Below are 23667 nucleotides of genomic sequence, written 5' to 3'. Positions count from 1 at the left end.
CGGCTGATCGTTCGCGACGACGGCTTAGGGAATCCCTCGCGCTACCCCTCCGACTCCACGCCAGCTGCACTGCGCGCAGCGCCGGCCTCCCGCCTGCCTTATATAGCCGCGCCCCCTCCTCTTTCCAGAACCATCGGGAACCTTCACTGACAGAGAAAGGGAGGGGGCGGAGCCGCCTCCGAGCCTTCTCCCGCGGGAGAGATGGGAGGAGCTTCAGGCGGAGGAGGAGAGAAAGGAGGCGGCGGAGAAGGGCGCGCATGCGCCTTTTTCCGCCGCTTGAGTTCTTTGGTCCCACAATGTAAACAGTACGCGCGCGCCGAGCGGGAGACCCAGCCGGGCTCTCCTCCTGGAGAAAGGGAAAGACGCATGCGCAAGACTTCTCCGCCAGCGCTTGGAGACTGCCGTTAGCTTTTGGCGGTTGGAGGGAGGGCCGTTCTGCATGTTCATACGATGACATCATCGCCTATTCTCTAGAACAGTCTAGCTAGGAGAGGAGCCCCGCCCACACGCGTAATAAGAATGGGGGAGGAGTTCTTTTCTCCCCTCAGAAGGGCCGCCTTGTATTATCTCCCCTCCCACCTCCACCGCGATGCCCTCAGAACGCCCTAGAAGCTGAAGGGAGCTGGTGCGGAAATTGGTGTCCGCGTTCCACCCAGAACCTTCTAGAAACAGGTCTGCTGGTCATGTACCGAATACAATTGTCCTTGTACTCCTAGAAACATGAAGGAGCATCTATTTCATCTTTGTATTTATTTATTTTTAAAGGCCATGTAACATCTCAAAAGATACCACAGATTTAGTGGTAGCATCAGCTTTCATGGACGACTGCGGTGCTTTGGAGAGTCATTATTCCCAAACTGGCCAGTCTCCAGCTGTGCTGGTCTGTTATAGCTAAAATGACAAAAAGGGCCTTTTTTGATAACTCAATAGCTAATGACGATTAATGTACTGACACGTTAGAAACATAAGAACTGCCATGCTGGATCAGACCAAGGTCCATCAAGTCCAGGAGTCTGTTCACACAGTGGCCAACCAGGTGCCTCTAGGAAGCCCACAAACAAGACGACTGCAGCAGCACCGTCTTGCCTGTGCTCCACAGCACCCAATATAATAGGATTGCTCCTCTGATCCTCTTAAAGCCTTCCAAGTTGGCAGCCACATGAGCTTTTGTGAACCACTCTTGAGACATTTTACATTGATTCCCAAAGTTGGATCCATGGGACCGCTACTGTGGTCCCTGGCACTTTCCCTTAAGAAGCGGGGGGAGGGAGGGGAGCCTGGCTTTTTGGAGTAGGAAGAATCCAAACTGCAGCATCTTTGTGTTTGCAGAGAGCACCTGTTTGAGAACGACCGCCTTCACCTCGTAGGAGGAACTTGGTTTGTTACACTCCCAACTCCTTGCAACTGGACTGAACCATGGCAGCCATTTTGTTGTGGTTCAGTCCCTGATCTCAACAACGCCAAAATACCCACTGGTTCGACAAGGGCTGCTTCCACGTAGAGGCAATTATCTGGGTAGTTTTCATGGATGGGGCAAAGCAGCAAGCTACATAACATTATCCCCTCTACTTTCCTGGCCTTAGTACCACCACTGCCACCAGAGGGCAAAAAAAAAAAAAAACAGGAATTGCAAGATTGTTGTAACATTATAACACTAAGAATGTACTTACTGCAACAGTGAATTAGTTACCAGCTTTCATTTTTCAAGAAACAAGACCCTAACTTTTGTTGTTGAAGAATTATAGGCATCTTTTGAAAAACGAAAGCTGGGAACTAGTAGACCATGGCAATAGCCAGTTATAACACTATAGCGATGTAGATCATGATGGGTAGCCTTGTTAGACTATCGGTAGCAGTAGAAAAGAGCAAGTATCCAGTTGCACCTTAAATACTAACAAAATTTCTGGCAGGATATGAGCTTTCGTGAGTCACAGCTCACTTCTTCAGAGCTGTGACTCACGAAACTCATACCTTGCCAGAAATTGTGTTAGTCTTTAAGGTGCAACTGGATACTTGCTCTTTCTACTACTATAGTGATGTGTCAATTGTGTGTGAATTACAAATCCATAAAGCTCATACCAAACCAAATTTGGGAAGGATTGCAGCAAACTGGGGGGGAAACAGGAGCAGGATGCAAGATACACATGAAGCTGCCTTCTACTGAGTCAATTAATCTATCAAGGTCAGTATTGTCTACTCTGACTGGCAGCAGCTCTCTAAGATCGCAGGTGGAGGTCTTCCAGATTCTTTTAAGTGGACATTCTGGGAATCAAACTTGGTACTTTCTGCATACAGAGCAGATGCTCTGCCACTGAGCCACTGCCTCTCCCCAATTAACACATAAAACTGTGTAGTTAATAGCCCATTGTCTTTCTGGGATGTTTTCCCCACAGTAAGTTACATACAAGGCTACTTTTGATAAGATTAATTTGCCACACTATTAGGCAACTCCTGTGTGTACCTCACCACATACAGTAATGTATGTGCATGTTTTTCTTACATAGGAACCTGTTGCTTATTTAAGATTCTTGACATATGAACTAGTAACATGGATGTGTGTGTACTAAACACATGTATGGATGTGTGTGTACTAAACATGTATATCACTTGTAAAAAGGTAAAGTTAGTCCCCTGTGCAAACACAGCTCTGCTCATGACCTGAATTCGATTATGATGGAAGTCAGTTTCAGGTAGCCAGCTCAAGGTTGACTCATCCTTCCGAGGTTGGTAAAATTAGTACCCAGGTTGCTGGGAGTAAAGTGTAGAAGACTAGGGAAGGCAATTTCCAGTACCAAGGGTGATTCTATGTAGAAAATTCATTGTATGCAAAAGAGCACAGAGATAACAGCATGAACATCTTCAGAACAGAAGCAGAAAAAACATCATCTTTGGGAGGGCTCAACTTTGCAATTCAGTAGGATCCAGCAATGTGTGAGAAAGCTGCTAGACCAAAACACCACAAGCCAGTGTGGTGTAGTGGTTAAGAGCAGCAGGCTCTAATCTGGAGAACTGGGCTTGTTTCCTCCACATAAAGCCTGATGGGTGACCTTGGGCTAGCCACAGTTCTCAGAGATCTCTCTCAGCCCCACCTACCTCACAAGATGCCTGCTGTATGGGGGAGGGGAAGGGAAGGCGATTGTAAGCTGCTTTGATACTTCTTATGGTTGAGAAAAGGGGGGTATAAAAACCAGCTCTTCTTCTTCTACAATAAGGAAGCATATCAAACCAAAGCATCTGTAGTAGTGCCAAAAAGAAGATAAGAAGGTGTTGGTTCTTGTAGGTTATCCGGGCTGTGTAACCGTGGTCTTGGAATTTTCTTTCCTGACGTTTCGCCAGCAACTGTGGCAGGCATCTTCAAAGGAGTAACACTGAAGGACAGTGTCTCTCAGTGTCCTTCAGTGTTACTACTCTGAAGATGCCTGCCACAGTTGCTGGCGAAACGTCAGGAAAGAAAATTCCAAGACCACGGTTACACAGCCCGGATAACCTACAAGAACCAATGAACTCTGACCGTGAAAGCCTTCGACAATATAAGAAGGTGTGTCTGCTGTAATGTGTTAATCGCTTTTGGTAATAGTAATTGCAGTAATAAAGCCTCTCATTTTTTAGTAGCCGAGCTAGGATGTTGTCTTAGAGCAGAACTGGATGCAACATTCAACACAGGGGGTGCTGATATAACTAACAGGTCCAGGTCTACCTCCCACTTTCCCCATAACATTAAGTCAGGCCGACCTGCATAATTTTCCTGCTATTCATATTTTCCTGCTGCTGTTTAAGGGAAGGGAGGAGTCTCGACACAGGGCTGCTAGTTGCAGCAGCCCTGCATCAAATTCTATTTCAGCTTGTACTGGCCAGGGATGGGAGGGGTACAGTAGTCAGATCCAGTTGAGAAACTCCTGGAGATTTGGGGATGGAGCCTGGGGAGGACAGGGACCTCAGTGGGGTACAATACCATAGAGTCCATTCTCCAAACCATCCATTTCCTGCAGGGGAGCAGATCTCTGTAGTCTGAAGATGAGCTGTAATTCCAGGGGATCCCCAGGTTCTACCTGGAGGTTGGCATCCCTACTTAGCATCCTAGTAGCAAAGGCTAGGAGCTAAATGGCTTCTGTTGGGAGCAGAAGCACCTTTAGCTGATAGAAACAGGTCTCTGTTTCCTCTGGATTTCCCTTCCTTTCAGCTGCAGACACAAGTATACCCTGTGCTACAATCCATATTTTTCCAGAGGGTTCCTCATCTTCAGGAGTAGCTATTGAGAGTCATGGGGACATACAGCAAGCAATCGTGTCCACACTAATATTGAATCCAGGCCAGCGTCTTTTTGCCTATAATTTCACTAAAAACTGTAATTAGGTGGCTATTAACTATGAAGAAGGGGAAATAATAAGCGTCTGCATTCACACTTCAATTTTCTTATTACTGTCCTCAGATATTAGCAATCTCAGTAGATCTAGTTGCATGAACTGGCGTTTTGGCTCCCCCCCCCCCCAGTGGCAAGAAAAATGCACTCTTTTGGGTTGCCAACCTCCGCTCCAAGCAGGGCCTGGAGATCTCCCAGAATTACAACTGATCTCCAGACTGTGAAGATCAGTTCCCCTGGAGAAATCGGCTGCTGTGGAGGTTGGACTGTAAGGCATGATACCCTGCTAAGGTCCTTCCCCAACCCCACCTTCCCCAGGCTCCACCCTCAAAATATCCAGGAGTTTTCAAACATGGAGTTGGCAACCCCTAAGGCACAGGTCTCAGTGGGTTGTTTGCATCCTTACTGTGGTTTCTTGTATGTGTTTGCTTAAGTCCAAGGGGAACCTGCAGATTGGACCGATCCATTTAGCCACAAGTAGCCATTTACCACAGCCTTGGGGGCAACTAAGGGCTCATGTACATTTTAGTTTCCTAGGTTAAGGGCCTTTTCCTCTTTTGCAAATGTATCTGCCAGGATTGCTCTGTCAAGGAGAAAGTACCCTTTTTCTCCCTTGCCGTTTCCCCCCAGAGCTATTTTTGTCCTCACTAGGGTAAAACCTACAGGCGCCTGTATTTGATTCTTCTAGCAGAGACAAAGACAACTCCCAGTGTATTTTTCCATCAAGAAAATTGCAGGGGAAGAATGGATTAGCTCCCCCATCTTCACACCATTCTCCTTCTTAAAGAAAGAAGCTTAATTGCCGGGTTTGCTTAAGAGAAAAAGCATACTTTAAAAGGCACAGAAGAAATCCCAGGGTAGAGCTGAACACTAGTCAGTAAGTGACACAGGGAAAGAACAGCAAACAGAACTGCATGAAGCCTTCTACTGTTTCATAGTTCAGCTCAAGTTGAACACTTACTTCAAAATGTCTCATCTATATGCCTAAATCAGCTTATATAGTTATAAAATAACAATAGATGCTAGGCCATTTATAGTTATAACTCAACTTCCAATAATCCATCAGTATGTACTGATCACATTTGTACCTCTCTCCAAGGTATTCTGACGTGGAGTTACTCCATCTCACTCACTAATCTTTTTGGAGGTAGTGTGACTTGCTCAAGGTTATCCGTAGCTAAGTGAGGAGTATCACTCAGGTCTTCCAGCACTAATACTACCCTATAGCACCAAACTGGCCATCAGTGTTGCCTGGAGATCTCCAAGAATTATAACATCTCCGGACTACAGAGGTCAGTTCCTCAGAGAAAATGGCTGCTTTGGAGGGTGGACTGTATGGCATTATACCCTGCAGAGGTCTCTTCCTTCTCCCCAGGCTCCACCACCCAAATCTCCAGGGGTTTCCCAACCCAGAGTTGGCAACCATACTGGCCCTCAATCCAGTTTCAGACTGTAAGATCATCAATATATGGGAGGGGCCATGGCTCCAGTGGTAGAGACTCTGCTTGGCATGCAGAAGGTCCCAGGTTCAATCCCCGGCATCTCCAGTTAAAGGGACTAGGCAAGTAGGTGATGTGAAAGACCTCTGCCTGACACCCCGGAGAGCCACTGCTGGTCTGAGCAGACAATACTGATTTTTATGGACCAAGGGGCTGATTCATTATAAGGCAGTGAGCTTCATGTGTTCAATACCATTGCAGACTGTAAAATGAAAGGTATGTGATGGGCATGTATTAAGCCATAATAAACTTTATTTTTCAAATGCAAAAAATGAAAAGATGAAAGGTATCTGCAAAACTGGCTTCTGTTGAAACAACAGGAACAAGCCCATAGTTCTGAGGTTAGAGGAAAGGCAGGATAAACATGTATTAGGTATTATAATATGGCTACAGGCTTCTGTGTAATATATTGCTTTATTTTTACAACCACCCTCTGTAGCAGGTTAGGCTGACAGTGTTTGTGTGTGTGTGTGTGGGGGGGGGTAAGGTTGCCAGCCCTGTTCCTACCAATCCCAGGAGTTTTTAGGGGGCATTGCAGACACTGACATCGTGCCCCCTATTTTTTCCTCCCACTGCTCAAATGATCAAACGTGAGCATAGTGACTGAGGCTGGGGCAGGAGTTTGCCTGCCCACAGACTAGGGTTGCTGGGTCCTTTTATGCCACCGGCCGGAGGTTTTTGGGGCGGAGCCTGAGGAGGGCAGGGTTTGGGGAGGGGAGGGACTTCAATGCCATAGAGTCCAATTGCCAAAGCAGCCATTTTCTCCAGGTGAACTGATCTCTATCAGCTGGAGTTCAGTTGTAATAGCAGGAGATCTCCAGCTAGTACCTGGAGGTTGGCAAACTTACCACAGACAAGCAAACAGTAAGCCTGAGGGGATGTTGAACGCATGCCTGCCTGCCACAGTACAATCCTAAAGCAGACAAGGTATAACTCTTCTTTAAGACTGCATTGCCAAAACCTGTATGTGAGTGTGCGTGTTGTTAAGTCACAGTTGACTTCTGGCAACCCTGTTGGCTTTCAAAGCAAGAGATGTTTGGAGGTGGTTTGCTGTTGCCTGCATCTGCGTGGGTTGAGAGAGTTGAGAGAACTGTGACTGGCCCAAGGTCACCCAGCAGGCTTCAAGTATAGGGTTGCCAGGTCCCTCTTCGCCACCGGTGGGAGGTTTTTGGGGTGGAGCTTGAGAAGGGCGGGGTTTGGGGAGGGATCTCAATGCCAGAGTCCAATTGCCAAAGTGGCCATTTTCTTCAGGTGAACTGATCTCTGTCGGCTGGAGATCTATTGTAAAAGCAGGAGATCTCCAGCTAGTACGTGGAAGCTGGCAACCCTATTCCTGTGGAGGAGTGGGGAATCAAACCTGGTTCTCCAGATCAGAGTCTGTGGCTCTTAACCACTAATTACTAAAGCACACAGGCTCTGGAAAGCCCTCAGCAGTAAGGCCCAATAACATAACCACTATATGATGGTATAACAAAACATTATGGATAAGGTGAGAGGCCCATTGCAAACTTCAACTTGCTTCCCACATAAGTTCTGAAATTATTCTGTTGCAAGAGACCTTGCAGCTAATAATTCCCAGGCTGAGGCCACATGCAGGAGAATAAAGTGAGTGGCTACTTCAAAATTTTACGTCATTAACAAAATAGCCCAATGAAGTTGAATTGGCACTGCCGTGACAACAGAAATGGGCGGAGCAAACCATGCTCCTCTGAGAGTGCCAGCAGGTAAAGCCACCTGTGTAGATCCATTAAACTCAACTCACCTACCCCCCACACAGAAACAGGTAGGGAGCCAGCGTGGAGCAGTGGCTAAGAATGGTGGTTTGGAGCGGTGGACTCTGATCTGGAGAACTGGGTTTGATCCCCCCACTCCTCCACAGGAGCGGCGGAGGCTAATTTGGTGAACTGGGTTTGTTTCCCCACTCCTACACACGAAGCCAGCTGGGTGACCTTCAGCAAGTTACAGCTCTGTTAGAGCTCTTTCAGCCCCACCTACCTCACAGGGTGTCTGTTTGGGGAGGGGAGGGGAAGGCAATTGTAAGCCGGTTTGAGTCTCCCTTAAGTGGTAGAGAAAGTCGGCATATAAAAAACAACTCTTCTTCTTCTATTGCCCTTTGCATGTATGTGAAGGCTTGTGTTGAAATCAGCCAGTTCACTCCCACAGATGCCTCTTGCTTCCCAACTGGCAAAAGCAGAGCGCATATACCCAAGCAAGGAGGAATCTGTACTGTATTGCTACACAACATACAGCACTTAACAGATCACAGAAACAGATGCTGCAGAAGTTGCATGCACAGGGGAAAGGGCTAGACATGTGCACAACCGCCCTCAAGGCATATGAAACACACACACAATAAGCCCGTACCGCTTGCAGAGACTGGGAATATGGTCAAGATTGTTTGGTTACCACAAAGTTAAACTTTTACATTTTTCTTCTGCCAGAACAGATGCTACAGAGCAAACAGCAGTTAAGTTTTAATCTGGCATAATTATCAAGTGGAGATGATTAAATATGCAGACATTTTATTTACCATTTCAGTAGTCAGATGCTTCTAGTTACATTTCTTAACCTTAAATCGTACAAAACATCTTCATATTTTTGCACTGGATACCAGATACATTCCTTGTGTGGAGTTGGGACTGCAAGCACTGTTTTACGATTTAGGCTAAAAGCCATTTTCATTTCTTATTAAAATAAGCTCAAGAGGGGAACATGTTTAGCTGCTTGCTTCCAAAACTCCACTGATACCAGTCCAACAGCATAAGGCAAAGAGTAGTAGCAGCTCCAGTTAGTGCCAAGTGACCAGACCAGGACGAGCAGGGGTAAAACGTGTTTACAGCACAGGTACATTGTATGGCGAACTTTAAATACAGTCGGAGCCGATCAAGAAGTGAGCTGTTAATCAACCTCTTCCATTTTTGAGGCCTCTTCAACTTCAGGTGATGTCATTTTCTCAGATGCTCCAGGACCAGATGCTTGAGTTGGTTCTTCAATGCCTGTGAGGAAGGACAGGGCCAGTCAACACATCTTTGGACCTTACATTAATTCTGGCTATAGATTAGCTCTTACCACTTTAGGTACACCTGAAGTGTTCATGTGCTCTTAATTACTCTGCTGGCCTCTTGTACCACATTACCAATAGTCTGGGATCACATGACCAGTTGAAACTTATATATACGTTTTTCATTCATATAAACAGTTGTGCTGAACCCCGGTCAACATTCTGGCTGAAGCATTATGCACCCATTGAAATTTCTGAACACTCTCCAAGGGCAGCCCCATATAGAGTGCATTGCAGTGATCTAATCTAAATGTAACCAGGGCATGTACCACAGCGGCCGCATCTTTTCTGCCCACAAAAGGACATAGCTGGCTAGCCAGTTGAAGCTGGTGAAAGGTACTCCTGGTATCCCAAACAATTGGTTAGGTCTGCATCCTGGCACAACCTAACCCTGCCACTGCTAATGTAGAGTCCGAATCAAAATAGATTCAAGAGATTTTATTCGCAAAGTGCTGAGCAAAACAGTGACAGTAGACCACTGAAAGTCTATCTCCTCCTACATGCTATACCCCAACACATCTCTGACCACTTGGAACAGCTCCACTGGCCTACACAGTTAGGGTTCCCAAGTGCCCGGTGAGGGCAGGCAATTTCCTGCCAACTCACCTACATCTGCCCCTCAGCTGGCCAGCGGGCAGAAGTAGGAAGTTACCCCGGAGGTGCCAGCAACACTAGACTATACTCCTCTATAGTATGAGAAGGACCAGTATCTCACTTACCTAGACCATATCTGATCATTTTATAGATACGGTTAACGTGTATCTGGGGATTCTCTAGAGTGAAGCCAGAAGACAGGAGAGCTAGCTCATACAGAAGGATGACCAAGTCTTTCACACCCTTGTCATTCTCATCAATTTCTATCTTCTGCCTCATTATCTCAATTATGGCATCATCAGGGTTTATTTCCATGCACTTTCTGGTAGACATGTAATCCGGTGTGTTGCAGTACAATGCTTGTGCCTTCTGGATCCTTTCCATATTGGCTGTCCAGCCATACAAAGTGGTCACAATACAGCACGGAGAAGTCACCAGTCGGTTGGAGACTACGACCTGTAGTGCACGTCAGCAATTGGGGTTGGAAATTAAAACACACGTAGTAGTAAGTTTAGTCTAGAGAACTAGTAAGCAATGTACTTGTTCAGACAAAGTCAAAGACCCCCTAAGTTACACTGAAGTGTGGTTTTAAGGTGACTATCAACCAAGTCGTTTCCTTGTTCGGGGATTTGACCAGGGGTAAAATTCATGCGTCTAGGTCTTGGCAGATTTGCTGAGCTGTAACCAAAATGAAAACAAAGAACATCTGTGTCCACACATAGGCAATATGCAGCCAGCTAGAAACAAGTGAGAGTAAAACTCAGCAGTGGCAAAGTACCGTAGGCCATATTTCTAGCCTACCCAGAAGAAAAATGGAAGCCATACTGCTGACGCAAGTTGCATTCTGAAGTGTTACAAGGGCAGAACCTTTAAACAAGATCCTAGAAACCAAGGTCAAATCTGGTACTTGGTTGACATGAGTCCCAAAGCCATTTCCTTGCTGGAGTGACTCCCTGCACATTACAATTTCTGCAGGAAACAGCAGTTAACATGCATGTTTTAAACACACATGGGCTAGTATTCTCAGTTGTCTACATACATACATGTTTATGACCATCCTGTGTTCTACAGAAAATAAAACATTAACTTTTAAAAGTATAAAAAGTGTCCGGTATTTTGTTTAGATTCCTGTAACATGGTTATGCTGGGTATTTAGTTTGCTGTTCTACTACCAAGTGGAGGGGCTTGGTGAATTTAGTCTTAGACTCTTCATGGAAGATTAATAGAACTTTTAGCTTCTTCAGTACAAATCAGTTTGTGTTCCCATTCTGTTATACTGGGGTGGGGGAGGCCTCTCATTTTCCCTCCCCCACTATTTCCTCTTTCCCTTTCCTGAAATCCCCCATAGCCTCTTCCCTTTTCCTGCTTCCTTCTCCCCTTCTTTCGGGTTTCCCTCTTCTCGCCCCAGTAGTCTCTACCTAGGAAACCTTTGGCCCAGTTTGTGGTGCTGCCCACTGGGCCAGGCCAACCCTCAAGAACTTGTTGAGGGCACCTCATTTTCTCCTCTATTCTCCTCCCCACACTATTTCTTCTTTCCCTCCTCCTGTCAATCCCTATATCCTTTCCCTACCTCATTCTTGCCTGCTCAGCCATTCACCAACCCACCTTTTATCTGCCCCCCATCTTCAGCTATATTATGTATTTACTTCATTTATACCCCACCTTTGTCCACAGTGGGGGTCCAAAGCTGCTTATATTATTCTCCTCTCCTCGTTTTTATCCACACAAAAACTCTGTGAAGCAGGATAGGTATGAGACTGGTCAAAGAGCTTCTACAGCAAGACAGGAATTTGAAGCTGGGTCTCTGAGACCCTAATCTGAAGCTCTGACTACTATTCCACACTAGCTTTCATAGGGTGGCTGCTGTTGAACAGTAGCAAGCAAGCAACCAGGCCTAGTTGAGGCATAAAAGAAGGGTGGTATCAAGTTATCTAGAGGTTGCTGGCAGGCCTAGGTTTACCATCCTCCAGGTGGGACCTGGAGGTCTCCCAGAATTACAACTGAACTCCTGATAAGAGAGAGCTGTCCCCTGGAGAAAATGACTGCTTTGGAAGGTAGACTCTATGGCATTATTTTCAGCTGAGCCCTCTCCTCTCCCCAAACTCTCCCCTTCTTAGACTCCACCACAAAATCTCGAGGAATTTCCCAGTCTTGAGCTGGCAAAGCTCGTCAGGCCTGGCCCATTGAGTCCTCCCTCAGAGGCCAAAATATGCCTGCCTCCTCTCCCTGCCTTTTTACTCACAGAAACCCAGCCTGGTTGCCTAGCAACAGCCACTGAGGGAATCCGTTGCTTAAAGCTACAGGTGCTTCTTTTATTATTTTTGGGTTGTTTGAACACCCCCCCCCCGATATATTTTGTTTAGCTTTCACATTTTTCTACAAAACCAGGGCCCTTTGCAGGCCTGTACAAAGATCTGCCTTGCCCATTCACAGCTCCAGTCACCAGATGTAAGCATCTTCAGATTTGTCCACCTTCATTATTAGTATTATAAGATGATACACCAGCAGCTATAATACATGACATTAATTCTTCCCAGCACACAGAGCTGCTTTTCAGGTAGAGGCGCCTGCTCGTATTCCTGCCTTGCTACCCTGCCTGCTCCCCGCTTGACGTTTGAACTGCAAGCTCCCCCGCATGAGGCATGAAGCAGCAAAGCCATATACCTACTTTTTCTATTTTCGATTCCAGTCTCTTTTTTATGGCCTTGCAGAGCTTCCCTAGCTTTGCCTTCTTCTCTTCCAGCGTGGCCTTTTCCTCTTCGGTTTCTGGCAGCTCGAGCCCTACTTTAGCGACAGAAAAGCAGGTTTTGCCCTCAAAGGTTTTCAGCAGATAGATACAATACTCGTCCATGGGCTCCGTCATATAGATGACCTCCAAGCCGCGCTTACAGAGGCGCTCCACAAAAACAGAGTTCGCTATCAGCTCTAGGTTTTCACCTGCCAGAGAGTGACATTTAGAGATTCTTTAGCAAGAGACCTTGCAGTGTTGTGCCTGAGTAATCATACCTGAATCACATTCAGACATACGCGCAAGCTACACGCATAAGCCACCGACTCGCAAAAGCCATTAGCTGACGGAAGCTGCTTACAAGCAAAACCACAGAAGCCGCTTCCCGGAGGCCCCCCTTTCCTTTCTCTTGCATACACTTCAAGTCAGCACCAAGCACGCACACGCACACATTCCAATGTCTGCTAAGGAACGCTCCGGCGTTTCCCCCCCTCCCCTTCAGTAACTTTCGCTTCGCTCTGCAAAAGGACACTGTGAGCTTTCTCAAGGAAACAGGCTCCATTCATTAATGTAGCAAGGCTCACGCACGCGCTGAAGAAACTAATGATGTTGCATTGACAAGCTAAAATCGGATGTGAAGACAATGTATCATTGTTGTATTGGAATGTCCAACGTCTATAAAACCTCTTGCAGTTGCCCTGCCTCGGTGTGACAGGATCGCAGAGCTGTTTGTCCGGATCCTGACTCACCCAGTTATGACTTCTTGGCCAATAAAGCAAGCAGTAATCAAACCAACCTCTTGCCCTCATTGCTCTCATTGGACTCGATGAGAACGGGGAGGGGGGAGCACATCAGCAGCATTTCTGTTATACCTATTGTACTGCATGCACTGCATGTTAGAGGTCCCCAACCTTTGTGAGCCTGTGGCCACATCTGGAATTCTGACACGGCACGCTAATGGTACGCACAGCCACAAAATGGCGGCCACAAAATGGCTGCCGCAGGAGTGAGAGCCAGCCACAAAATGTCTGTCACCGCTTACCTTCAATCACACAGTGAAGGTCTTTGTGCTGTGGTAGCAGCTGCTGCCGAAGCTACTTTTTTTAAAAAACCGTCTAGCCACTCAATCTCCAATAACCAATCAGAAGCCTTGCTGGGAAAAGCCCTCCCTGCCCCCCCCCACTTTCTAAAAACCCATGGCTGCCACACAATGCTTCCTCCAGCTTCTATAATTTAACGTGTGCATATCTTTTCCTAGCAAGGGCCCACTGGATGCATTGGATGAGTGGATTTCCACACGTCCACAGAAGCTTATGCCAGAATAAGAGCCTGGTAGTCTTCAAGGTGCTACAAGGCTCTTGTTATTTTCCCCGGCTACAGCGTAACACAGCTGCTCCTCTAGAATTAAAATGAGAAAGGGTTTAAAAAGGTAACTTGGCAAACTTGTCAGTGGCTGGGAGGAAGTGCTACAGTCCCATTTCATCAGATTGGACTTTGCCTCTCACTGTATGGGAAAAACAGGAATCTCGAAAGATAAACATGGCGTAGAACTACCACTACTCGGTTGCTTCCAGGGGCCAACTGTGTGACAATCTCTCAGCAGCAAGAGAAAAAGAAAAAAGAAGAAGAGTTGGTTTTTATATGCTGCCTTTCTCTACCTTTTAAGGAGAATCAAACCAACTGACAATCTCCTTCCCTTCCTGTCCCCACAACAGGCACCTTGTGAGGTAGGTGGGGCTGAGAGAGTTCAAAGAGAGTTGTGACTAGCCCAAGATCACCCAGCTGGCTTCATGTGTAGGAGTGGGGAAACCAATCAGGTTCACCAGATTAGAGTCCACCACTCAGGTGGAGGAGTGGGGAAATCAAACTCAGTTCTCCAGATTAGAGACCACAGCTCTTAACCACTACACCACGCGGGCTCTCGATCCGCACACGAGAATTACAGATTGCTTCCACACATCAGCTGTAGTAATACTATACACTAAGGTACAGAAAAGGTACTCTTTAGTGGAAGAGCTCAGGAAAAGACTTTATGGTAGGGAAAAGACAGACACTAGTAGTGATCTCAGCAAAAATAAAGGTGAATTGCAAACACAGCATGCCAAAAATATCCTCATTAAGGAGCTTTTAAAAATGGCATGAGCCAGCAATTCTGACAAATTGAAAGCAGGATTTTTGAAGGAAAAGACCTTTGCAGGAAGTCAAAGCTTACCAGCAAGGTAGTATATTAACGTCTGGTTCTCCTTCATCCGTGCACAGTAATCTTTCAGGGACACCATCTCATCCATGGAAGCAGAAGTGTGGAATCTCAACAACTCCAATAGTTTCTGGTGGTTCTGGGTATCATCATGTAAACCAAGCTGAAATACAAGGACAGTTTCAGTTCCCTATTAAGATTATATATCTGAACCGACAAAGGATGTGACAGGCAGGCAGAGTGTGCGTGTGGGGAGAATCCTTTTGGGTTCTCATGTTCCGTTCCTAGAGACTGCCAGGCCAGCCATACATCATTACCCGCTAAATAAACTAGCCTGAGAGTTTACAGTCTCTTCCCCTCCCATGTTAGAGAGACTTCCAGATTTGCAATAAACCACCAATATTTGGTCATTCCGTATACACTTAGTGCCTTTCCCTGCAGGCCAGGATTAAGATTAGTTAATCTAATGGCCACGTTATAGTTTAGTTGGCATGCTTAGATCATGCAGTTGACATCTGGTTGGAGCTCCAACCAAAGGCTGAACAGCTATCCATCTGGAATACTTGCATTAACGGGATTGGGCTACATAGCTTATAAGGCCTCTTTGGCTAAACCACTCTTTCACTAAACTGCTGGAGATCATCTACCTTTATATTTCCGGAAAAATGCTCATAGAAGATCATGTAGCTTTCTTTATCTTCTGCCAGCTCAGCAAAGAGCTCCAAGCATTTCTTCACCAAGTGCTTCTTGATTGCTTTCAGGATCCTGGACTGTTGTAGCCTTTCACGGGAGATATTGAGAGACAGGTCTTCCGAATCCACCACACCATGTATGAAGTCTACAAGAAATACCAGGTTTGCTTGTGAATGCCGGGCTCTCGTTAAACAGGGCTAAAGATACTATGGATGTTAATGAATTGTGATTGGCCTGCTACAGAAAAGCTCCTGTACTGAATTCCAAAAATGGTTAGTGCCCTATGCAAGCAACTGAACAGAGTGTTTCTTGGCATACAGCTTTGAAAGAGAACGAGGAACGTTCCATCCACCTATTCCCTTCATAGTCTCAAGCTTTATGTAGACAACAGAATTGGAGGCTGTTCTGTACGGCCATCATTGCTGAAGATACAACTTACTGGGACACAAATGAGTGGTTTTGTCAGTTCTGTATATCACACTATGGTCATTTATGCAGGGGAAATTTGTGTTTGGTTTGCTGCACAGCTTTCTGCTCTGAATTCTCAAACATCATATGCATAAGGGGTTCCCCACTCCCCCCAATTCCAGGAGTACCTTGTGATTAATTAGGCATCCCCAGTGAATCATGGAGCTTCTGAGTCCCTCCCCCTGAAAACGCAGACTTGCTGCACTTTACTTGGAGGGGGCGGGTCAGCTCTTAAAGGGGCTGCGTGTGCTTTTGCTGGGTATTCTTCCCCACCTTTCTTTAATAGCTCCCTGCCCGGAGCTGCTTTGCAGCCTCTCTTCTGTGTCTTCCTGCACATTTCATGACAGTTTAACTCCCTCTTTTGTGCTTTGCTTTCAGGGAAGGAGTAGGATGGGAGGGACAGACATGTGGGAGGGAGAAGCCAAAATGGACGTGGGAAGAGAAACCTGAAGTTAAGAGCTATGCATGGAAATAGGGGGAATTTGCGTTGCTCTTGCCTCAAAGCGATATTTAAATTCGTTCTAAAACAGGATCCTAGTACTGCAGGGGAAGAACAAAGCCAGAGATAAGTCATCTCTGAAGGTTGGTAAAATCATGAATAATGCAAAGGAAGTCTTGAAACAGTCCAGCAGGGATTGCGAACTAAATACCCCTGCATAAATGGCCTGTATCTTAAAATGGCCTACCGTATATACTCGTGTATAAGCAGAGTTTTTCAGCCCCAAAAAAGGGCTGAAAAAGCCGAACTCGGCTTATACGCGGGTCAATATGGTAGAGGAGGGAGGAGGGAGGGAGGAGGGGGGAACCTACCGTCGTCACCACCGCCATCGCTGCCGGGCCCGCGGTGCTTCCTCTGGCCGGCAGCGGCCTGCAGGGACCTCCTGCAGGCCCGGGAAGGCCGCGCCGCCGCTGGGCCCGTGCCGCTTCCTCCGGCCAGCAGCGGCCTGCAGGGGCAGTAAGGCTGCGCCGCCGCCGATTCGCCGCCTCTCCTGGTGAGTAGGGGGTTCAGGGGCTCTTCCCCCTCCCCCCCTTGGATGGCACTGGGGTCGGGGTGGGTCGGGAGGGCCCGGGAGGCTGGCAGGAGGGCGACCTGGGGCAGGGGCGAGATCATCCCTGCGCTCTAAAATGGCGGCCGCCATTTTAGAGCACAGCATTACCGGTAAAGGGAAATTCTTATTGACCCTCGGCTTATACGCGGGTCAATAAGAAATTCCCTTTTCTGGCCTCAAATTTGGGGGGGGTCGGCTTATACTTGGGTCAGCTTATACCCGAGTATATACAGTATATCTTAAAATCTAGCTCTTGGCTGTACAGCTTGTTCTTCCACAGGTTTATACACAGCTAGATTAGAGTCCAGTAGCCCCTTAGAGACCAATAAGATTTTTGGGGTATAAGCGTTCAAGAGTCAAATCTCCCTTCGCCAGGTGCCCATGGCATCGCTGGTGGTGATCAAATGTAAATGTCTACTTTTTTCAGATTGAGCTACCTGGAAAGTATCCTCCTTCCATACACCAGGATGTGGGGAGAAGTACTGGAAGTTTAGGGGGGCAATTAATTATTTCATTATTGTTCTGAAAGAGGGATTTTTTAAAGCAGTTTTTTAAGATGCTGTCACAGGCAATACATGTTGCTATGAATCAGGTTCAAGGGTAGTAATGATAGCACTATTGTATGTGTTACTGACCAAACTTTCAAATATTGTACAGCAGCGGTCCCCAACCTTTTTGAGCCTGTAGGCACATTTTGAATTCTGACACATTGTGGCGGGGACTGCCCACAAAATGGCAGCCACAAAATGCTGAGCTCTTGTTAACAATGGCCATTTATGCAGGGGTATTTAGTTCGCAGTCCCTGCTGGACTGCTTCAAGACTATCTGGCTTCGTTCTTCCCCTGCAGTACTAGGATCCTGTTTTAGAATGAATTCAAATGCTGCTTTGAGGCAAGAGCAACAGAAATTCCCCCTATTTCCATGCATAGCTCTTAACTTCGGGTTTCTCTCCCCACGCCCATTTTGGCTTCTCCCTCCCTCATGTCTGTCCCTCCCATCCAGCTCCTTCCCTCAAAGCAAAGCACAAAAGAGGGAGTTAAACTGTCATGAAATGTGCAGGAAGACACAGAAGAGAGGCTGCAAAGCAGCTCCGGGCAGGGAGCTATTAAAGAAAGGTGGGGAAGAATACCCAGCAAAAGCACACGCAGCCCATTTAAGAGCTGACCCGCCCCCAAGTAAAGGGCAACAAGTCTGCATTTTCAGGGGGAGGGACTCAGAAGCTCCATGATTCACTGGGGATGACTAATTAATCACAAGGTACTCCTGGAATTGGGGGGAGTGGGGAACCCCTCATGCATATGATGTTTGAGAATTCGGAGCAGAAAGCTGTGCAGCAAACCAAATGCAAATTTCCCCTGCATAAATGACCAATAGCTTGGCCTTCCCTTAACCACTTGGCAGCCCTAACAGCAGGGCATTGCTGCATTTGCATTCATAGATGCTGCAACCGTCGCACATCGTCCAAATGGCCTTCACTGAAGATCTGATCAAGAATATTGGGGGAAACAGAATTAACAACACAAATTGCCAAGCAGGCAGGAGAACTGGTGACCCCCGTCCTGCCCTCCGCACCCCTCTCCCACCCCCGGCCAGGCTCACAACTTACTCAGGTATTCAGGCAAAAGGTCTTCGCAGTCTTCCATGATGAAGATTCTGCGCACATAGAGCTTGATGTTCTTCCTCCTCCTAGTGTCGAAGAGACCGAGAGGCGGACGCCTTGGGACGTAAAGAAGAGCTCTGAATTCCAGCTGTCCTTCCACTGCAAAGTGCTGCGTGAAGAGAGCGAGAACTTGGTCAGAAGTGGCCTTACAGCTTTCTCAAGGTGCCTTTTCTCACGCTACTTGGCCACATGATTTATACCTATGACCAAGCACACCTCTGGTGGACAACAGGTACATGAGCACCTCCCTTACTTTTACCGCCAGGTGGTCTTCCCAGTCGTTGGTCAGGCTCTTGTAGAATTCTGCATATTCCTCATTAGTAATGCCATCTGGGTTCCTGGTCCAAATTGGCTTGGCCTTGTTGAGCTCTTCTGGAACAATAACTTTCTCCTTGATTGTTTTTTTCTTCTTGTCACTTTCTCTCTTTTCTTCCTCAGAGCCAATATCCTCAACCTTTGGCCTGTCTTCAGAATTATCTTTTCCCTCATCACTCTCTTCTTTCTGATGCTCATATTCTACCTGGAGATATATTTATATGAAGAAGAAGAGTTGGTTTTTTCTTTCTCTACCACTTAAAGAAGAATCAAACCAGCTTACAATCCCCCTCCCTCCCCACAACAGACACCCTGTGAGGTAGGTGGGGCTGAGAGAGCTCTAAGAGAGCTGTGACTAGCCCAAGGTCACCCAGCTGGCTTCGTGTGTAGGAGTGGGGAAACCAACCTGGTTCACCAGATTAGCCTCTGTGGCCCATGTGGAGGAGTGGGGAATCAAACCTGGGTCTCCAGATCAGACTCCACCGCTCCAAACCACTGCTCTTAGCTAGACAGAAGTATAAGAGGACAACTCTTGGCAAACTAGTATTTTTTTCTCCGGTGTCACGTGCACAGAGGGTGTTCTCCACTATTATTTTTATTAGCCATCAAGCTGCAATTGGCTTGCAGCAATCCCTCATGGGGTTTTCAAGGCAAGAGATGAGCAGAGGTGGTCTGCCATTTCCTTTCTTCTGCATAGTAACCCTGGACTTCCTTGGTCATCTCCCATCCAAGTGGCTACTCCTGCTTAGACTGAGGTTTAACAATCTCAGGCTAGATTTTAAAATAGAACGACATACCCAAAACAGCAAGCCCCCTGCCACTGCTTTTCAATTCAAGAATCCTGTAAAAACTCCTAAGCAAGCCTGAATTCTTTAATTTCAACCACTTCCTTGGACAAGTAGTTCCACTAATCAATTTGCAAGACAGGAGTCGAGAACACAGCCAGGTTTGGTAGTGCAGAAATATTCTGCTATGCAGCTGGAAGTTGTAGTATTAAATTGTTACTTGGAGGCATGCCCTGAAAGGTCTTCTAGCAACCCCCCCCCCCCCCGAAATCATATGGTAGAAAACCAGAGTTCATTGTAGTCCAAGCACGATGTAAATCTGTTGGTTTGCATGTCTGATGACTCATCACATGAGCAGTCATCTAATTCCAAGTATTCTATCCTGCCCCAAAGGAGATTACAAAAACTTTTACACACTATTGGGGAAACTCACATATAAACTTGGACATTAAATGTTTTCCTAGTGGGAATAGAGCAATGTTCTCTCCTCACCTTAAGAATCAGTATGCTTGAGATACGGAAGAGGCATTGTCTATTTTATTTCTCAATTGTTTCATGGGAAGAATACTTACAAAGAGTGTTATTGGATAGCCAATAAACTGGGAATGCTTCTTGACTACTTCGTTAAGTCGTCTTTCCTTCAAGTACTCCAAATGGTCTTTCTTCAGAAGCAGAATAACTTTTGTACCACGGCCTAGAGGCTCACCTGCTTAAATAAATGTACTAGTTAGAGCTGGTTTAAGACTCTAGCCTTAAAACCTTAGTTACCAAGTCAGCTAACTTACCTTCCATGTAGAACAGAGGGCAAAGTCTTAGCGACATATAAGTGATAGTTTGGAGGCATGGAATGTGTTCTAGACTGTGTGTTCACCATCTGCCCTGGGAAATGCAGTTCAGGGAGACACTATGAATTTTTAACAGTTCTCAGAACTAAACTAAAATTCCCACAAGGCTGAGAAAACTGTAGTAGTCATACTATCGTTAAGTGTGTAGGGTAAAATACTCCTTTATGACTGTGGAAGAAAGCTGACAGGAAGAAAGTTGATTGATTTGAATTGTGGTCTTGGAAGAGTTTTACAGATACTGTGGACCGCCAAAAAGAAAAACAAGTGGGTTCTAGATCAAATCAAGCCTGAATTCTCCCTAGAAGCTAAAACAACTAAACGGAGGCTGTCGTACTTTGGTCACATCATGAGAAGACAAGACTCACTGGAAAAGACAATAATGCTGAGAAAAGTTGAAAGCAGCAGGAAAAGAGGAAGACCCAACATAAGATCGCTTGACTCAATGAAGGAAGCCACGGCCCTCAGCCTGCAAGACCTGAGCAAGGCTGCCCCTGATAGGACATTTTGGAGGTCATTAATTCATAAGGTCACCATAAAACAGAAATTACTTGACTGCACATAACATCCCTACACAGCAGATCCCATTGGTTGCTTACCCATCAGTACTTTCAGAGTAAATTGAACATGACTTAGAGTAAGGCCCTGATCCAAATTTCCTGGGGCAACAGATTCATCCCCACAGACCCTGGATTATACAGCTCTATGGCACAGCAATTCTTGAGATTGAGGAAGTAGATGACGCGTTCTATCCTCTGTTCTATTCTTCTAACAGTGAGCGCGGCATACTCATGGAAATATGTAACAGCTAGTCCTACAGCATTATTAAACACATGAAGCTGCCTTATACTGAATCAGACCCCTGGTCCATCCAGGTCAGTATTGTCTACTCAGACTGGCAGCGGCTCTCCAGGGTCTCAGGCTGAGGTCTTTCATATCACCTACTTGCCCAGTCCCTTTAACTGGTGATGCCGGGGACTGAAACTGGGACCTTCTGCAAGCCAAGCAGATGCTCTACCACTGAGCCACAGTCCCTCCCCTCTATTAGTAGATGCCCACTCACTTTATGAGCACAGCCTAAATCTGATGACCCTCCTACCTTTAGCTGCCACCATAGGAAGCAGCTGGGTAGCTCTCCACTGTGTTGAGAATCACCTCCCCCAATGAATTAGTACTAGGTTTTGATTCTTGTGAACAGTACTGAGCCATTTTTTTGGCTCAAAGCAGGATAATAAACAAAAAAGGGGGGCGGGGAGAAGACCCCCCCTGAAAAACCAAAAGCTGGGTACCCAAAGATTGGGTGGAGAAAGGTAAAATAATGTTATATACAAATATATTTATTTTAGAGGGCTTATATCAGGGTAAAAAACATAAAAATGATAAAACAAAGCACAATAGCAACTATTAAGGTTGATAAACTTAAACCACACACCTTTTAACGTTGCTAAAGTTGTGAGTTTTACGTGTATCGCCCTACCTGTTGGAAGCTACTCTGTGTAGGGTTTCCAGCTCCGGATTGGGAAATACCTGGAGATTTTGGGGGTGGAGACTGAGGAGGGTGGGGTTTGGAGAGGGAGGGACTTCGGTGCCATAGAGTCCAATTGCCAACGCGACCATTTTCTTCAGGGGAACTGATCTCTGTTGCTTGGAGATCCATTGTAATGGTGGGAGATCTCCAGCCACCAACTGGAGGTTGGCAACCCTAGCTCTGAGCCCAGCAGTGCTGGGGAGGGCGAGGTATAAATTTAATAATAAATAAAACAAATAAATAAAGCCACTGTTGCCAACAGACTGCTGGACTGAATAATAGACTGCTGGTCTGATCCAGCTTGGTTTTATGGTCATTTATGCATGGGTACTTTCACTCACATTTGCCCCTGGTCTGTCTTGGTTATTCCTTGGAGTTATGCATGAGTTTTCCTTCCATTAGAGATTACCTCGCTGCCAGCCTTACACAAACCCTGGGTCTTCCCATTCCTCTGTTAACCCGATTCTTCCCTTTTCGCTGAGCACAGCCTGGGTGAAATCCGGATGCATAAGGCAAAGTGCGGGGCATGCAAGCTTGGTTTCTCTCACAGCCAATTACAAAGCAATGTGTAAATAGGCGGGTATTCAAATACTTCCTGCGAGTTCTTTCTGGTCAGAAGAATGGACTTGTAAAACAAGGCTTGGGGTTTTCCCCCCCCCCAATTCCTTTTAGGGTGCTCCGTTTTGTTTTTGTCTTTTAAAATGCATTTTAGCTGGGCATTTGGATTTCCGTCGGGGGACAACGACTTCTCTCTCAAAGAAAGAACTGCAGCCAACCACAAAGCGGCATTTCAAGGAGCGGGCTTCTTGATTTGAGCTTGAGGACTGCTAGTGAATAGCTTCTAAAGAAGAAAGTGTGGGTCCAGTGAGAAACGAACCTCAGGTAAAACTCCCAAGCATAAATGGCCTGTTCTTGTTTGTCTCAAAAAACCCAAAATTAATCAGCCCCTTACCACGGTCCAGCCTGACAGTGAAGGAGCCCCCAGCTGAAGACTCCCATGCATACTGCTCGTCATCGTTGTGCTTGGTGATGACGGTCACTTTCTCAGCCACCAGATAGGCAGAGTAGAAGCCAACGCCGAACTGACCAATCATGGAGATGTCTGCCCCTGCCTGCAGGGCTTCCATGAAGGCTTTGGTGCCAGACTTGACAATTGTACCCAGGTTATTCACTAGATCCACTTTGGTCATCCCAATGCCTGTATCTACAATAGTTAGGGTACGGTTATGGACATCAGGAATAATGGTGATCTTCAAATCCTTTCCAGAATTCAGTTTACTTGGGTCAATTAAGCTCTCGTACCGGATTTTATCCAAAGCCTGTAAGACACCAAATAGGCCTTTGAGTACACAGGAGACCTTGGTGAAAATAAGATCTATTCTATGGACTAGATTTACTTACATCAGATGCATTGGAAATCAGCTCCCTGAGAAAGATTTCCTTATTGGAGTAAAAAGTGTTGATGATCAAGGACATCAACTGGGCTATTTCTGCCTGAAAGGCAAAGGTCTCCACCTCATCCTTTTTCGAGGAAGTAGCCATCATTTACTTCAGTCTGAGGGGGAGAAAAGATATTGATCAGTTCCTCTTGTGCCATTGTGAACTCTCAAGTGACTTTATTCTAACATTTTCATAGATGAGACTCTTTAGGGCTTTGCCTTTTAGGGCGACGGTTAATGCAAAACAGAAACCAGAGAAGTGCCATTTGGCCATTAGAATGCACATTCTTGCCTGTATACTTGAGAGCTGGTGTGATGTAGTGGTCAGAATTAACATTAGACTAGAACTTTAGACCAGAGGTCCCCTATGTGGTACCTGCTGACATCTTTTCCGGTGCCCGTCAAATGTTTTTGGGAAGTGGGCGGAGCCAGGCAGGGCTTTTGCCCAG

At 46.3% G+C, this 23667-nt stretch overlaps 1 protein-coding gene across 1 annotated transcript; it reads right to left on the bottom strand.

Annotated features, from left to right (window-relative positions):
- Positions 1-143: 143 nt before the first annotated feature.
- Positions 144-23321, bottom strand: HSP90AA1 (heat shock protein 90 alpha family class A member 1). Its single transcript, XM_056851281.1, has 10 exons — positions 23181-23321; positions 22732-23098; positions 19982-20115; positions 18563-18829; positions 18256-18418; positions 15087-15277; positions 14455-14602; positions 12183-12451; positions 9640-9970; positions 144-346 (listed from the first exon to the last, which is right to left on the bottom strand). Exons 1-10 carry the CDS (start codon positions 23319-23321, stop codon positions 144-146), a joined length of 2214 nt encoding a protein of 737 aa, XP_056707259.1.
- Between the last annotated feature and the right edge of the window lie 346 nt (positions 23322-23667).

Source organism: Euleptes europaea, chromosome 6, assembly GCF_029931775.1.
Source record: "Euleptes europaea isolate rEulEur1 chromosome 6, rEulEur1.hap1, whole genome shotgun sequence".
Classification (NCBI taxonomy): domain Eukaryota; kingdom Metazoa; phylum Chordata; class Lepidosauria; order Squamata; family Sphaerodactylidae; genus Euleptes; species Euleptes europaea.
Note: the sequence above shows the minus strand (reverse complement) of the source record. Positions and strands in the feature narration are given on the sequence as shown.